This window comes from Athene noctua, chromosome 10, assembly GCF_965140245.1.
Source record: "Athene noctua chromosome 10, bAthNoc1.hap1.1, whole genome shotgun sequence".
Taxonomy (NCBI): Eukaryota; Metazoa; Chordata; class Aves; order Strigiformes; family Strigidae; genus Athene; species Athene noctua.
Window position 1 is genome coordinate 6,009,420 of NC_134046.1, and position 12,687 is coordinate 6,022,106.

The following is a 12,687-nucleotide window of genomic DNA, read 5'->3' on the forward strand; positions in this document are numbered from 1 at the left end:
AATTTAGGCACATTCTTTGGTGCCTGTTTCTGACAGCTAAAAAGAAAGAGTTAAAGGGGTTTGGATAGCTGAGGCATTGGTTTTGATACTTTAGAAAGTTAGGGATGCTTTATCACATACCTTTACACTCCTTTTGTTTTAATAAGTTGATTTGCAATTACAATTTTAATGTAAATGTGTTTCCCCTCAGATGGATAATATGCATTAGTCATTGTAGCTATGCCTTTATTATATATGTCTGTGTAGATGCAGTTTTGACCGGGGATTATAGCCTTCGCTCTGCCAGGCTGTGGTTTCCTGTCTTGCCTATCAGTAACCCCCCACAGTATTAAATAGCAATTGCAACCACGTTGCTTTGATAGCCAGCATCAGGAGTGACATAACGCTAAGTCTTCTTCGCTGGTTTCAAAATGCAGGCCTTTTTTCATTTTCTTGGATTGCTGAATTTGAATTTGGCTACTTCTGTCATCTTTCCATCTTTCAACTAGCTCTCCCTTTTCCAGGGTACCAAAGTGCTTACCTTCTGGAGAGAGAGCTCCTCCTGGCTTATTCTTCGCTTCCTTGCATTGCTCTTTGCTGACAGTTGTGGTTGTAATTCACCTGCTGTGAATTTTCAACAACAATCATCCCTGGTCTTTGCCACCCATTATCCGGAGAGAAAGTTCTCTTTAAAGGGCCATTAAGCTGTCACTTTACTCTTTTGAAACTTACTCTCTTAACTTCCTTCAAACTCAACTCCAGATGTAATCCCTACAGAAAAATTCACAGCTGGTGACATAGTATGCTCTGATCTCTCCTATAAAGGAATAAAATTTTTGCTGATCCTTCCTTCACACTCATCTGGTCCATTTTTTAATTTTTTTGTACTTAACACTTACTTATTGCCCTATTTCAAGATTATTAAGTCTTTGGAGAAGTCTTCTGTTTCATAGGTAGTTTTTATATTCATTTTTGCATGAACCAGTGGAGCTTGCCTTTTATGTAACAAATAACATTTACATTAGGATAAAACAAGGAGTGTTTTGCATGCAGAGCTCTCGTATCCCCTAAAGAAACTGGGGGAGAAGGAAGTGAGTGAGTTATTTCCACAGTAGGGAGATCGTATGCTTGAAGGGATTGGCACTTTGAGGCTAAACATTGAATGGTCTTCTGTGAAGGGGATGGTCTCTATGAATTCAGTCTCCTGTCCTAAACAAAGACGTATTTTTGATTAACACTGCACTGCCTTTGCCAGTGAGCAGTAGCAAGAGTTGAAGAGAAAGTTTTATATTGTAGTATTCAATGAGCTTTGTATGTGTAACAAGGAAATACAATGTTTTCTGAGACTTCTACTAGTGTAGAAATTTGTTAATGGTCAGTTTTATTCATGATAAAGCAGAACTTCAGAGGAGAGAGGGAAAATAATACTGGACTTGCTCTCAAGTCTTGTCCACTGAAGACAAAATATGGGATTTTGTGGAGTAACTAGAATATAATTAAGCTCAGATGTGCTTCTTAGGATCAGGTGTGTGTGAGCAGAGTAAAGCTTAGAAATAGTAAATATATCTGTAGGTGATCTCAGTCAAGATAATGTCAGCTGCTAAGCTACAGTTTAAAAGAAGAGTTAAAAAAAGAGTTTTATCCACAGTACATAAGAAGACTTTAAAGAGATGAACTCTTTGCAGACAGCTTCCCAGAGGAGCAGCAGCAGAAGCCAGGAAAAGCTTTGTTTTGCACCTTCCACTGGGACAGAGCCCTACAGCTTGTGGGATGGCTTGGATGCCCTCTTGGACTGCATGCCTCTTGTCTGGACTTTAATCCTTGAAGGGGAAAAAAAAAAGTTTTCTCTCAAGTGTCGACTGGTCCCAGTGCTAGACTGTCTTATCTATGTCTGCCTTCATGACTTTCTAGTAGATGAAAAAAATCATAAGTTTAATTTCAAAGCACTTATAAAAATCAATTATTTGATCTTAATGTAACCTGTGCACAAGGATGGTTGATTTTTTTTTTTAAAGTTTTAACAGGGCTTTGGTTTAGCTTTAACCAATTAGGCATTGTTTTATGCTAAACGAAAGCAAACCAGGCTCAAATTTGGTCTATATAAACAGTAAGTTTATAAGCATTGAATGAAAGGGTTTTATAAACCTGAGTTTGAGATGATTAAGGTTCCTTTGTGGGAAAGGCCTCAATCTGTACATCTCTAATTTTTGCTAAATTCTTCATCGGCGATACAGTAATAGTCACTAATGACTATTACGTGAGGGATCATTTTTAGCTATCCGCATTCTATGACACGGTGGTAAAAATGTCAATGGCTGCGTACCGAGAGCCCCTGTTGTTGGAGTCGTGCTATATTCTAGAAAAATCCTGTGTAGAAAACCCAGCGCTGTCGTTTTACCAGCTTGTGATACAGACACAACCGTCTGCTTGGAAATCTGGTCAGTAATAGGCGATGTAAGTGCAGTAACTGGGCTGAAGATTGAGATTTCATCCAATGCATACCTTTCTGGTAATGTCAGGCTGCCATTTAAAGAGCTGCTCTGTGCATAAGAGTGCATAACAGCTCCCTGCTTACCTTTCAATTTTAAATCCATTGCAGAAACTGTATTTGTAAAATTGATAAAATGCTTCATGTTAGTTTTTAAATAGATACATTTATAGTTATGAAACAAAGATAAGGTTTCAGATGTCTTATTGCTGTACTCTTTTTGGTTTTGTTTTTTTTTTTTTTTCAGAATTAATCAGGTACAAGTTAGAAAAAGCTTCCAAAATCTGAACAGATGAAGATCAATTGATAAATCAACCCAGCGATTCACCATACTTTCAAGGTACTGTGACATGCTTACCGAAATATTTTCCTTAAGCATAATATTCACATACTTTAGATGTGAGAAGTGTGCAGAACAGGATATTAGCAGGGTTGCAAAGAAAGTCTGAAGTGTTACCAGATGCAGTGGGGAGACTTTTTATTTTTTTTTTAAATGCAGGTGTTTAATATATGTTTCAGTGGGAAATAAGGCAACCTTACAATCAACCTAAAGGGAGTTCAATGCATGGAACAGTCAAACTTAAAAAGATCAAAGTAAGTTGGGTTGTATTGCTCAATCACTTACATGAGGTGATTTGGACAAGTAAGATGTGGCAGACAGGCAATATTATTTATTTATTTATTATATTTCTGAAGAAGTAAACTTCTTTTTCTAAATAATTATTTTTGTCTATTTCCATGTCTCCATGATTCTTTAAAGCATTTGAAGGCTATTAGCCTCTGGTATATATCATAGCCTACCAGCTGCATCAGTTTTGTTATCTTACAAGTCCAGAAAGTAGAACTGTAAACTGAGGCAAAGACTGTACAGTTGTCTAACACAGTGGGGTTATTCTCCGTGACTAGCATTCCTGGCAGAACATTAGGAAAAAGGGAAAATTATGAAAATAAATTGAAATTTTGACTGAAAAGCTACTACTGCAGATTGTTTTATCAGGTACTGCTAATTCATTGAAACAATATCAGTTTCTTTCTTTGTTTCCCTTACATTTATCTTTACTCTTTATCATCACATGCATTTCACCATTTTGTATATTTTTGCTTGACATCACAAAAGAAAAGACTTCACTCTTAAGTCTGCATTTTTGTCATGCACAGGCTTGAAGAATCCAGTCTGTTAAAGCCTGGCCAGTATTTGCTGTGCAAATCATCCTTTAATAGATTTAAAAATAGATTGCAGCAGAAGGGGCCATTACAGTGAGCATGGATCTGGTGTGCAGAACTTAAGTGACAGAGTTAATCTGGGCTCAAGAAGAGCGAGGAATGTTTGCCATGGTGTGGCTCCTGCAACATGTAACGTTGGAAGCTGTAATATCTGAAGTTTCTATAACTAAGTGCTTCTCTGGATTTTCTAGCAGCCTGAAAAGTGGCTGTATCCAGATTTGGGCTGAATTCATAGTGCCTGGGGTGACAAACATTGGCACTGTTCTTACCTACTTCCTTGCTCCTCGCCCCTAAATAGGGCTACAAGTTCTATCAGATTTTCATATAATCATAGGAAGGTCTAGATTCAAGAATCCTATGGACATCATCTGATCCAACCTTCTGTTGAAAGCAGGTTATCCAAGGCCTGGTCAAGCCGAGTGTTAAATATTTCCTGCAATGGAAAGTCCACCATTTCTGTGGGCAACCTGTTCCAGTATTTAGTTGTTCTCACAGTGAATATTTTTGTCTTGTATCCAGACAGAACTTCTGAAGCAACTTGTGCCTGTTGCCTCTTGCCCTGTCACTGTGTTTCTTGTGAGGAGAGTATCTCCATCTTTTCTATAATTATCTTTTACTTATTGAAACATCATGATTACATCCCACCTGAGCCTTCTCTTCTTTAAGCTGAAAAGCCCAATTCCTTCTTCAGTAAGTTTCTCAACCTTCTAGTCACTTTGGTGGCCTTCTGCTGGACCCTGTCCATTTTTTTTAATGTGTTTCTTGAACTGGCCCAAGTCTTCCAGCCTGTCACAGTCTCTGTACATAGTGACACTTCCTTTGGGTATATCTACCTGTCTTCCAAGTTTCATACCATCTGCAGACTTGGTGAGGCTGTGTTTACTCCCATTATCCAGATCATTTTAAAAGATACTGAATAGGACTGAGCCCAGTATTGATCCTCAAGGAACTCTATTTGTGACTGATTGCCAGTTTGATTTTGAGCCATTACCACCCTTTGAGCACAGCAGTTTAGCCAGTTTGCCAGCAGTTTCATGGTCCACATCCATGACCTTTACTCTCTTAGTACCCTTGCATGCATCCTGTCAAGTCCCATAGACCTGTCGATGTCTAATTTGTATGAGATTTTGTTGCTAACTTGCTAAGCGTGTGCTCAGTGCAGGTAGCATCAGCATGCAGCAATCAAGTGTGAGAAGAATGGTATAAATTTAAATGTCCATCTGCCAGGGTTCTCAGGATCCTTGAGTTCATGTCAGTTAGCATGTCAAACTGCTGAGGGTTTGAGGACTCTGGCACCTTCACATCACAGGTAGGCATCATCGTGGTCTCAAGGAACTCTCGAGTCCTGTGGGCTGTGCTTGGACCCAGAGTCTTCTGCCTCAATGAATTGCCAAGAAGCCTTGTAGGCAAGCTGGCAAGAAACCAGGCAGGGTTATGAAACCTTGCATGGTGGTTAGATTCCATCGGAAGATTGTTGATATCAAACTGTTCCCATTAAGTGCTTTGATTTCAATAAGTGGAAATTCAGCATTAATGTTTTGTTACAATTGACCTGAATAGCTGTGCATTTTAATAATTCTAAATTGTAATATCATATCTCTGTGTATAAATGAGAATTTAAAACGTCATACCCATTTCTGATTCCTCTGATTAAAATGATTCGTCTGCATAGTTAGGTTGCTGAAATTGTTTTTAACATTTCCAAATTCAAAAGTTGATTTCAATACCTCATATAAAGTGAATAAACGTTAGTTTGATTTTGAAATCATTAATTGGATGTACTTCATGTAGTTTTGCCTATTTACCTTTAACACTTGAAAACTTTCTTTCACTATTCAGTAAATTCTGTAAATTTATCTTCAAGAATTGACTATTTAGTGACACTTAAGCAGGGCAAAGGTCTGTGTTCCTGTATTCATTATGTTCCTTATTCTGCTTTAGATCGCTCTGTCATCAGTTCTTGCAGAAATTTGACTTGCATTGAAGACATATTTATAGTTAAGTAAAGAAGGAGGTGGCTGCAGTGTTTTGCTAGATACTGTATGTTTTATTAACACATGGCAATGACATGGCTTATAATTTGAGTGTAAAAATGTTATACTATCTCCAGTTTAGACACTGTGATGTTTGGATAAGTATACAGGGGCATCTGTTGCATTTTCATCCTAATGCAGAATTCTTCGCAGATTTGCTTACATTTCTTAACCTCCATTCTCCTATTCCTTCTCTGCAGAAAATTATACTTTAAATTAGTCTTCTAATCTTAACAGTATTGTTCTTCCCCTGGTACAGATGGTTTACAGTACGTATCTGCAATAATTTCATATTTTAGTACTTAAAGTAGCTGTATTCCAGCACTTCTGTGCATCTTCAGCTCCCCCTTTGAAGTGTTACTCATAAATAAAATTATACCCATCAACCTGTTCCCAGGATCTGTGGGAAAAAGGATAATAGGCTGGCATGGTTTGTTGTATAATTTTTTTATTGTGTGCTGCTCATGATTATTACTCTGTGGGATCACGGTCCTGTGTATAGTTATAAAGGGAGAAGTTGCTTGATTTCACTGGAGGTGAGAGGGAACTACAGATTACTGTAATGTGCTTTTCGTAATGTATTAATATTTTTCTGTAGTGGGGCTTAAATGAAATGATCTGTTTTGTTATGGCTGGATAGTTCTCTCATCATCTGGACGTCCTGATTTATATGAACTTTTTCTCTCTTGCCTGATTATATACTTATAGCGGAGACATATTTTTAAATGCACAAAATATGCTCCCACCACTGTCAGCAGGAGCTGACAGGAGGGTCAGGACTTCAGCGTACCGGCTTCATCCTGAATCTCATCTACTGACAAATCTTCACTAATAGTATTTCTCCTTAGTTTTTAAGCCCTTCTTGATCATTTCATACCTTTTGGCTAGAATTAACTTACTTGATTTCCTTTAATGCCGTTATGCGCCTCGGATCTTTTCCTTGACAGATTTCGTTGTGAATTCGCTGTTTTTCTTTCTTCTGAGTACTGATAAAGTGACACCCTCGTCGGTTCTCCCTGTCTCTCCCTTCGCACTTCAGTTCTTGCATCCTTTCACTTTCATTGTGGAACATCGTTGGTGAATCGTATCATTGTACTTCTGCTCTTAAAAAGAGTTCAGGGCTGCAGATTCATCCTTCCTTTTTCATTCCAGTTAAGAGTTATCATATCTCAGGTCCTATACGGAGGGTGTCTTGCAGATTCTAACTGAACAGCTGAGGTGGGCGTTCCCTGTTTGAACGGCTTTCCTGGACCACCTGGCAAAAAAATTAAACCTGCCAGTACAGGTGAAAAAATGCCTGTAGTGTCATGCCACAAAATAACCATCCTCTTCAGTTTTCAGCAGTTGCATGCTGTTTGTAGGCATGGATTTAATCATAGTATCACCAACCACGTTTAATCTGTTGTTAAATCTATTTAGTGAGCTTTAAAACAGTGGGTTTTCCTTTTTTGAATGTTTTTTTCCTCTTCTTGTCTCCTTTCTTTCTTTCCTTTTGCAGGCTGTGTTATATTTTTTGTTGGTTTGTTTATGCTTTCTTCACCCCATTATTTGGCTGTTTTCTCTCCATCAGCCACTGTTTCCGCTGTTTTCCTGCCTCATATTTTTCCTTCTCCTCTTTCTATCTGGGCTTGTTACCTCGTTTTTTTCTCTCCGTTCTCTGAATACCTGTTCTCATTCACACGTATGAGCAATCTGTGTTTATTCACACACTGTTTCAGTCCCAATGTTACTTCTTGGGCTATTTTGCTTCCTCAGTTAAGCCCTTTGAACTGGTGGAGTTTCTGGGCCCCTTTTTGCTCTCTTAAAGGAGCACTGGCTTCTCAGCAGTGCTTTCCCCACTTGAGCGTTCTGCCCACTCCTGATCAGGTTCATCCCACTTAATTCTGGGTGCCTAATGCAAATGCCTGATTTATGTGCATGGTCATTCTTGACTACTTCTGTGGTCAGCGGGAAGAGAAGGCCTTCTTTAAAAAGTTCTTTGCACCAGGAGGGACCAAACTGATCTCAAAAGTATCGCTGGCTCTCCACTAGATTGCCCAAGGACTATGCTCCTGACCCGGATGCCTCAGACTCATAACAGTCATTTCTATTCAAAGTCTACAGCTCGTACATGCGCTTTCAATTCTGATCTCTTTAAAACATGATGGATTTTCAGGGTTTTCCCTGTTTTTCCCTAAAATCATAATTGTTTACATCCATGTATAACACTATGGAAACAATTTAAGAGAATTGAACTTGTGTGCTTAAAAAAACCCAAACACATATGCAGCCTGGTGTTTGTGGGAAAAGAAAATTCTCTCCACCTCCAGTCCTTGTAAAATTAGTTTTTCATCTGCCCCTGCTCCTGCTCTCTGACTAATCGGTCTTGTGCATTGAACTGATGAACTGATCTTTCTGCTGCCACTTTCCTCCCTCTGCTGGAATACTGATGTACTCACGACATAGTGGGAAGATATTTTACTAGCGGAAGAAGGTTTACTAAAGGACAGCCTGAGGCCCAGACTGCAGAATTAGATCTTGAGTGGGTATATATAGGAAAAAAAGAAAAGCTGTGAAAGAAGGAGGGGGGAAAAAAATGCAACAACCAGTTTGAAAGAGTGAAAAAGCAAGAAAGGGAATAATAAAAGTTGTATGAAATAAGTGGTGTGTGCTTCACCTGTTTGGCTGGCACTTTTAAAGCAAGAGGCACGTCTGAGGAACTTGATGAGTGTCAACCTTAAAAACTGAGAAGATAATATATTGGTTTGTTAGTTATCTAATCAGTGTAATTTTGCCAATTTAAGCCATTTTACTTTTGTGTAATTTGACATACATACATCAGTAATGTTTAAAGACTCATGAGATGTATGAACATTAAATTGATACGCCACGGTAAAATCTGTCACTATTTCACTATTAGAAGGTAGATGTTCTGTGGCTCTGTTTGGTCACCCATCACTATATTTGCTTTATGATCTATGTAAGATAAGTAATCAAAAAAGCCTTTACAAATTTGATGGACACTGGGGAAGCATTGAGGATTTTTTTTCAAACTGCAGCTGAGGCAGCTTCCTGACAGCTTTCTCCAGAACAAAGGAGAGCTGCATGAATGAAGTTTGTAATATAAACCAGAATATTTGACACAGAGAATATAGTTGTGTCTGTAACTTGCCTTATCCTGTGGCTGGAGTCTGAACTGAGCTATGGATGTTATGATAGACTCCATTTGTGGAGCACTTGAAGAAGTAAGCTTGAAAGAAGTCAGTCATAGATTTATTTTTTTTTCCTGTCTGGCTTCTACATGGTAAAAAAAGCGTAGGTTCTGTTCAGAAATTGTTTAGCACCTGACTAACATTTTCTTCCAGTGATGTCCTTAGCTTTAATTATAAGTAGTTTTCTATGTTATTATGTTATTTGATAATTAATCAAACAGTAATACCCTCCATTCATCATTTATCTTTAGACTCTGGTTCTGTACACACCATTACTCATGCTCAGGCTAAGGAGTTATTTCACTATTTCGGGGAGCTACAGTATAGTTAGGAGCCAGTGTAACTGTCTGGGAGATCAGGGCCCAGCTCAAGAAGTTGATAGCCTTTGTTAATTAATCCTGCTACAGATGTCCGCAGTAGAAGTCATTGTTGCTCTCTTTATCTAAATCTCATGGGGTTTGCCTTTTATTAAGGAATTAAGTTAGACTTGCAGTGACCAAGGGGAGAGAAAAATCTCAGTAGCTCTGCTGTATTAGATCCCCAAATTTACAAGATACATTCTGAGTGTGACAAATTATCAGTTGGGTGGAACACTGAAACTATTCTTATAATTACAACCTGTCCCATCCCACATGACTGATCGTCTGATGAGCTTGTATTTATACCCTTTTTATAGGCATAAGTTTGGAAAGAAACATCTATAGCTTGTATAGTTCCACACTTCAGTGCAAACAGCAAAGCCGTAGCTAAGCCTGCGCGTATATACACCTCTGCAGGACTGGGACTGCGTAGTCTAAGCAGATTTATTTACAGTTCTGATTTCTGGCGTCTAGTTTTGCAAATATGTGTGTGGGATCTGTGAGCAGTTCCACCGATGGCACGAGTCCTGTGCTCTTGAGCTTACATATGGGCTGAGTACCTATAGAGGAGGCAGCAGGTCAGACTTACATATGTTTTTAGCTGTTTGCTGAGGATGCTATTACTGACAGCAGCATCAAGCGTGTCCAGAAATCTTGGCAGATCGTGGCCTGCAAGTTTTATTTAGTGTTAGTACTTGACCATTTTAGTCGATTGGAGAGAAAACCCTGTAATAAATGAATTCTAAACCCAGATTTTTTTATTTTTTTTTAATGGACTTGATTTTGCAAAGCTGAAACTTTGTTACTAGGAGTTTTCAGGCAGGAAAGCATCCTTTAATGCTCGCTTTTAACACCGCTCAACGTCATCCCAAAGTTTAGGGAAATAAATTGGAAAAAAAAAAAAAAAAGGAAAAAAAAAAAAGCTGTTGTTTAAAAAGAAATGCGGAATCACAATGACATGACTCCCCCCTGGGAGACAGGTTGCGAATATAACGAAGGCAGCGGCGAGCAGGAAACTCGCTCCGGGCGGGCGGCGTCTGTGTGATTCGCCACCCCCCGGCCCCGGGGGGGTTGGGGGTGCGGGAGGGAGGTTGGGGGGGCTGTGGGGGGGGCACACGGACGCCGCCCGCCCAGAGCGAGTTTCCTGCTCGCCGCTGCCTTTAAGGAGGCGCCGGGTTTAAGGTGGACCGGCCGGGAGGGGAGGGGCGGGGCGCGCAAGGCCGGTTCCGCCCCGCCGCGTCGCTTGGTCCGGTCCGCCCCCCCCCCCCCTTCCCGGGGCAGCGGGTGCCAGGCGGGGTTGTGATGCGGCCGTTGTTTTTGTAGGGTCGCGGGCCGTGGTGCGGAGAGAGAGAGAGGGAGACAGAAAGGCGGCTCATGGAGCCGGGGAGCGCCTGGGGGGCGGCATAGCCCTGCTCCCCCCCCCCCCCCCATCCCTGCCCCCGCCCCCCCATCCCTTCCGCCGCTTTGTTAGCGCAAACACACACACAAGCGCGCCTCACCTACACGGTGGAGAGGACGGGAGCGCCCCCCGTACAATAATGGGCACCCGGCTCCTGCCCCCCGGGCCGCCGCAGAGGTGAGTCGACGCCGCCCCAGGGCCGCAGGTTGCCGGCGGGGAGGGGAGGGGAGGGAGGGCAGCGAGCGGGCTGACAGCGCCGCGGCGCTTCCTTAAAAGCGCGGCGCCACCTTAAGCGGCCGATGACTTTTTTTTTTTTTTTTCCCCTTTTTTTTTTTTTTTTTTTTTTTTTCTCCCCTCCTCTCTCTCGTTACATTATAGCAGCGGAAAGAATGTCGGCGCGGGCCGCGGGTGACGTCAGGAGGGAGCAGCGCAGCGCGGCGGCGGCCAGGCAGCGGCAGCGGCGGCCCCGCCACGGCGAAGGAGGCGGAGGCGGAGGAGGCGGGAGCGGCGCCGGCCCCGCCGCCACCGCAGCGGCAATGGCGGCCGTCGGGGAGCGCAGGTCCCTGCCCAGCCCCGAGGCGATGCTGGGGCAGCCCTGGAGCCACTGGGTCGATGCTGCTAAACTTCACGGGAACGACGGTGAGCGCCCGCCCCCCCCCCCCCCCCCCCCTCCTCTTTTCCCCCCCTCCAGCCCCCTTTGCTGGCCCGGCCCTCGCTCCCCGCGGGGCTTGAGGGTGCCCCGGGCGCGGCCCCACCGCGGGAGGGACCGCGGGGCGCCGGTGCGACGCGGCAGGAGGGCGCCGCGGGTCCCGGGCCCGGAGAGGAGGTTGGATCCGTTTTCCCCCCCCGCCCCCAACGGCCGAGTTCGTTGTCCGGTACACGGCTCCCGGGGCCCTGGCCCGGGGGCTCGGCAGCGGCGCGGAGCGGGCAGCGCCTGCCCCAGTTCCTGTAATCCGGGACACGGTGCGAGGAGGTCTGAGCCAGCCCCCGGAGGCCGGCACCTCCTGCCCTCGATTCAGCTCGGGGGGGGAGCTCTCGCCTACAGGTGAGGGGACCCCCGCCGCTGTCAGCGGCCGGGGCAGCCCCGCAGCCCGCTCCGGGCACGGGCCGGCGGATCCCGGTCCCTCTGGAGCTGTTTTTGGCGGCGCAGCCGTAGGAACACGGAGCCCCGAGGTGCTGGTCTGTTCCCGCAGGGGAGTGGGCTACAGGTCGGCGGGCGGGGGGGAATCAGCCCTGCGCCCTGACCAGTGCTTGGATTGAGACCTTGTGGCTTTTTGATTTTAGGAACAGCATTAGAAGAAAGTTTCAAGGAATACGGAAGGAACCGAGAAGCAATGCGACTTTGCCGAGAAGGTGAGTGCAGTTCGTTCTTGAAGAAAAGTGCACGGAGAAGTTTTCCTGCTCGTAACTAGTTACGAGAGGCCGTGCATGGGAAAGAGAAAGGAAACCTCAATCCTATATTGCTTTGGATTTGGGGCTTGTGGCCTGTCAGTGAGTGCTGTTATTAGCATTATTATGAAATTAATATATAATCTCAAAACTACAAGGTAGGGCATAGGTTACTTGTCTTACTGTGTTTCGAGTTGGACTTTTTTTAAAAGACTATAAATAGTCTAAGGAAGCTGTGTGACCAAAACGGATATCTTCTTTTTCACTAAAATATTTTGATATTTGATAACATAATCTATGTCAATATTTGAGCACTGATCCCTTTCCCTGTCATGTTAGTGTGTTATGTTTATTTCTTAGTGTACTGCTAAATGAGAGTGACCTTTCACCTGTGATTAGCAAAAGCCCATTAACGGCCCAGTTAGTTTCAGGAGTAACAATGTTCCTTGAAGTTGTAAGCAGATGGTGAATGAAAGGTATAGATTATTGGTAACTTTGTAACAGGGAGTGGGAAAAAACCCAACTGTGATGAGTCTGATTTTGATGTTCAAGTGTTCTGTTTGTTTGTTTTTCCAGTTTAACGATTGTTTTACAGCAGAGAAATGTTCTAAAACTGTCTTAATAT

At 43.0% G+C, this 12,687-nt stretch overlaps 1 protein-coding gene across 4 annotated transcripts in view; it reads left to right on the forward strand.

Annotated features, from left to right (window-relative positions):
• The window catches only part of ATXN7 (ataxin 7), an 89,280-nt gene that overhangs the window by 14,933 nt on the left and 61,660 nt on the right, over positions 1-12,687 (forward strand). For 2 of the 4 annotated variants that reach the window (XM_074913883.1, XM_074913887.1), the window contains exons 2-4: positions 2,715-2,807; positions 11,052-11,312; positions 11,958-12,026. In XM_074913883.1, the coding sequence (XP_074769984.1) occupies positions 11,063-11,312; positions 11,958-12,026 (319 nt within the window). In that variant the 5' untranslated portion in view covers positions 2,715-2,807; positions 11,052-11,062. Of the gene's footprint in view, positions 1-2,714; positions 2,808-10,819; positions 10,851-11,051; positions 11,313-11,957; positions 12,027-12,687 lie in introns of those variants that run through there. The other 2 variants (XM_074913886.1, XM_074913884.1) reach the window with 2 other exon arrangements.